Source organism: Fusarium odoratissimum (assembly GCF_000260195.1).
Source record: "Fusarium odoratissimum NRRL 54006 unplaced genomic scaffold supercont1.111, whole genome shotgun sequence".
Lineage (NCBI taxonomy): Eukaryota > Fungi > Ascomycota > Sordariomycetes > Hypocreales > Nectriaceae > Fusarium > Fusarium odoratissimum.
The window spans coordinates 9,752-13,907 of record NW_022158767.1 but is presented as its reverse complement, the minus strand read 5'-3'; the positions used below and the strand labels follow the sequence as shown (position 1 = coordinate 13,907).

General features: G+C 41.1%; 1 protein-coding gene across 1 annotated transcript; it reads left to right on the top strand.

Annotated features, from left to right (window-relative positions):
* Window positions 1-1,583: 1,583 nt before the first annotated feature.
* Window positions 1,584-2,993, top strand: FOIG_16667 (uncharacterized protein; the record flags this gene model as incomplete). The annotated part of the gene is made up of 3 exons (XM_031218132.1): window positions 1,584-1,834; window positions 1,898-2,161; window positions 2,243-2,993. The coding sequence occupies 3 exons, from the start codon at window positions 1,584-1,586 to the stop codon at window positions 2,991-2,993; spliced, it is 1,266 nt and encodes a 421-aa protein (XP_031052159.1).
* Between the last annotated feature and the right edge of the window lie 1,163 nt (window positions 2,994-4,156).

Below are 4,156 nucleotides of genomic sequence, written 5' to 3'. Positions count from 1 at the left end.
TCTAGGTACTAATAAATATATATATATATTAAAAGTAGCCTTATAGCTTAGTAAAAAATATAAGTAATCCAAGGATTAGATCTATAGGGATTAGTTATAATCTATAGTAATTTAGTCTTAGAGTATTATAATCTAAGTAATTTAATAGAAGAGGATTATTACTAGGAGAAGTAATTCTATAGTAATTAGTGAAAATTATAGGGGCCACGTGACATAGGCGCGGGGGTCGTAATATTGCGGCATTAATATATAGTTAACGCCTTCTATTCCTTAAGTATGCCCTATCTGCATAAGGATATCCTTTGCTTAGGATCTTAAGACGCCCTGGTATACTAATTACTACTAGTAATGGGCCTAATACCAACTTTTGCAGCCTATCTACCTGGTGTAGATTATGTAAATTGTGGATTATAAATAAGTGGCTAGGGTGGAGAAACTAGGCTTCGGCAAAACAGTTAGTCCAACAGCGTTAAGGTAGCCATCATAGAGCAGAGTATTTTAAAACCAATAAATAAATATCCAGCCGCCCACTATAGCAAGTAACCGATAATATTATTTTATTAGCGCTAAATTGAAAAAGGAAGGTATAGGGCTGACTCGGGGCTTATGGACTTTTAGTTCCGGACACTGGGCATATCACACACGACAGACTCAATATGCGCTAGGGCTGAGCTTGTTATAAACTTGGTCCTAAACCGCACTAGAGGTCCTCAAACTAGCGGAAACAAGCATAGTTACGCTTGGTCCCTTAGACAAGTGATGAGAATCCATGAAACTCGCGGCAAAAAGCCTCCGGGAAATAATTTACACTGCCCATTAACTATATACTTATCCCCTGAAAGTTCTACAAGAACATTGAGTTGAACATTCTCACATCCACGGCTCCGTGACCGAAGGACTCAACGATCGCTTCCGTCAACGTCAGTATCACGGCTCCCTTTAAAAGATACCATAGGCCTATAGTAATTCGAATAAGAAGAGTACATTACCACAGATGAGTTATATTGACAAAAAGAACTACTGTATTGACTCATGAAATTCACCATGCCCTGTGGATCCAAGGCTAGAAAGTCAAGCTATGTGATTTGAGGAAGGTGGGTATAAGCCGGCTTTGCGAGCTAAACCTTGGTCTAAAATGGCCTGAAGCTATTACGTGTTTGTTATCTATTTTTATTGGCTTATTGGTGGATTTCTCGAGTAAATATGGTAGAAGGAGGAAAAGGGTATTAAAACTAGCGTATATTCCTGGACCCCATACAGAATGAGAGATCGGCACTGATCAACTTCTATTGCGGCAAGTCTCATTAATTTAGTTAGGGGTAGTCGCAGATCGCCCGCTACCTCTCCATCCATATTGAAAACGGGGCCCGCTAGCGAAGCTATTGGTGCGCTGATCTCATGCAAAAGAAGCAAGATTCGCCCCCCTTCAGCTTCAATCCACTCCTTCCTGGAGCCCCTTTCTACTTGTATGTTTATGCTATTAAAGACCCTCTTATACGGAACTCTACAACCATCTACGGAGTATGCGTCCTTCTATTCACTCATGACTTCTTATGAGGTAGCTAGTCCATTGGCTATTCACCATGGTCACTACATCAGCAGCATCAGCTATTAGCGCTATAGAGCGCACATGCTCAGTTCCTAGCCTTCTTGGCTCTCTCTTTATCATCGCCACCTTCTGTTCTTCGAACCTGTTTCATAAGCCCATCAGCAGAATGCTTTTTTACGCCTCTTTCGGAAACATGATGAGCAATGTCGCTACACTCATGTCCAAGAGTTTCATCGATCAACCCAATTCTGCTGGGTGCCAAACGCAAGCTTTTCTAATCGAGACGTAAGCCCTTTTGATACAACGCCTATGGTCTAATCTACTACTCGGTTGCTGATCATTTTCTAGATTCATGTTTGCGGATGTCTTTTGGGCCCTAGCTATGGCTACGAACGTATACCTCACTTTCTACTATCGATTCGATGGCGCTAGACTACGTAAAATAGAGCCACTTCACATTGGTCTATGTTACGGCATTCCTTTCATTATAGCCGTCACCTTTATCTTTGTAAGGAACAAAGACGGGGTTCGTGCATACGGGAATGCGAACTTGTGGTGCTGGCTTACCGTAGAGTGGGATGCTTGGCAGCTTGCTACTTACGGACTGATATGGTAACCCATTCCTGCTGTTCCTTGGCCATACTGGATGGCCCTACGGTTCGCTCGGCATGAACAGTTCTAACGCTATTCTAGGCTCATCATACTTATCGCCTTTGCTATATACGTCCGCGCCGGGATTACTATCTATAAATGGAGGAATCGCTTGAATGGCTTCTCAAATTCGAACGAGTTGAACACTTCGTCCCAAGTCGCGCAGAACTCAGACCTTCCGGGCATTGCCAAGACCACTAAAATCACAATTACAACATCAAATTCTGCTCCGCCTGGTTTTGGCCAGCCTTTTGGATCCGCAACTAGACCCGAGCCAGTTCATTCAGCAAATATTTACACTGGTCCTGCTCCGCCCATAGCAAATTCTTCTGAGCAACGCAACATCAGGACCCAGCACCCGGATCGCAGAAGACGCAGCCCGAGTGATGAGGCAGCTATTTCTTATGCCAAGTGCGCCCTTTTGTTTTTCACAGCGATGCTTATTACTTGGATTCCCGCGAGCGCGAACCGTCTGTACGTTCTTATTGACGGTAAGGCCTCTGTACAGTTGGGATATCTAAGCGCATTTGTGCTCCCTCTGCAGGGCTTCTGGAACGCCTTGATTTACTATTATACCTCTCGAGCCGCGTGTAAGCAGGTTATTGCTAGTTTACGGAATGGGTGCCGCCGTCTAGAGGAAAGTGATCTTAATGGGTCTAGCTTTGTTGAAAGAATGAATGCTGCCGACGGAAATAATGCACAGGGTTTTCAGCCGGACCAGATGAGAGCCGCCAAGAAGGTGCATGATTTCGGGGACACAGAAAGCACGATATCGCTAACAGCGAGGGTTTGAGGATCTTGTTCCATCTCGAGTTTTAAGTGTTGATATAGGCATCGAACTTAGTTGTGTTTTTAGCTGCAAATTAATAAATCGTTTACTTTCGATTTTATATCCCCAATCTCATCTACCTCTCGTAACTCTTTCTCTTTACTCTTCTATATTCTGGATTTTCGCCTACTAACCTGTTCCTTACTCTGGCTCCCGCTTATTCCGGTATATGAATTATACTCATACTGGATCACCTGAAGAACGCTATGCAGAACTAAAGCTTTCTCCTAACACTATAAAATATAACTTCTAGTCACCCTGGTATTGTGTTAAGCTATGTATCCTATAAACACGTCGTTCTAACCGTTTGGCAATATCTTACTCTAGATTGACTTTATTTATAGTCTTCTTTCCCTCTCTTCTGCATCCTATACCTTAACATAGGTTTAATTTACCCCTGGTATCTCACTTAGGGTTTGGATTAAGGTTAGGCTACACTATCTAAGCTATCTTTACCTAGCTGTTTTTCTTTAATTATAATATAGCTTAAAGGAGATATAGAGGTATAAAAAGATAAGGGAGGTAAAGAGAGGCTTTATATCTTAAAAAAATAACTACTTTACTAGCTAAAAAATACCTAGAGATAGTAAAAAGTGTTTTTTATAGCTAGAATATCTCTAGAACCCTTAAAGCTAAGAAACCTAGCCTTTTCAAGCCTAGTCTAATCGAGGAAAATATATAATAAAGAAAGGTTATTAAAAAGGCTAAAGAAGCTAGAAGAGGTAGTTTTTCCTAATTAAGAGAGATTTAAAGATAGTAAAAAGTGGATTTATAGCCAGCTAGTCTTTATATCTTTTATAGCTAAGAAGACTGCCTTTTTTAGGGTTAGCCTAATAGGTAGAAGGAGGCTAAAGAGGCTATAGGGGTTATATAGGCTTGGCTTTTAGCTTAGATAATATCTTAGCCTTAAGCCTAGGAAGTTGTTTAGAGACTTATAAAAAGGAGGTTTTAATCCAGGCTAAAATCTCTAGGCTTTTTGAACTTAGGGAAATTAGCTCTTTAATACCTCACTTTATAATAATTAGCCAGGCTATTATTTCCCTATTTTCTCTACCTGATATTTATTAATTTAGGCCTGGCTGACTACCCTACAGCCAGGTTTTAAATATTAGGTACTTTAGGGACAA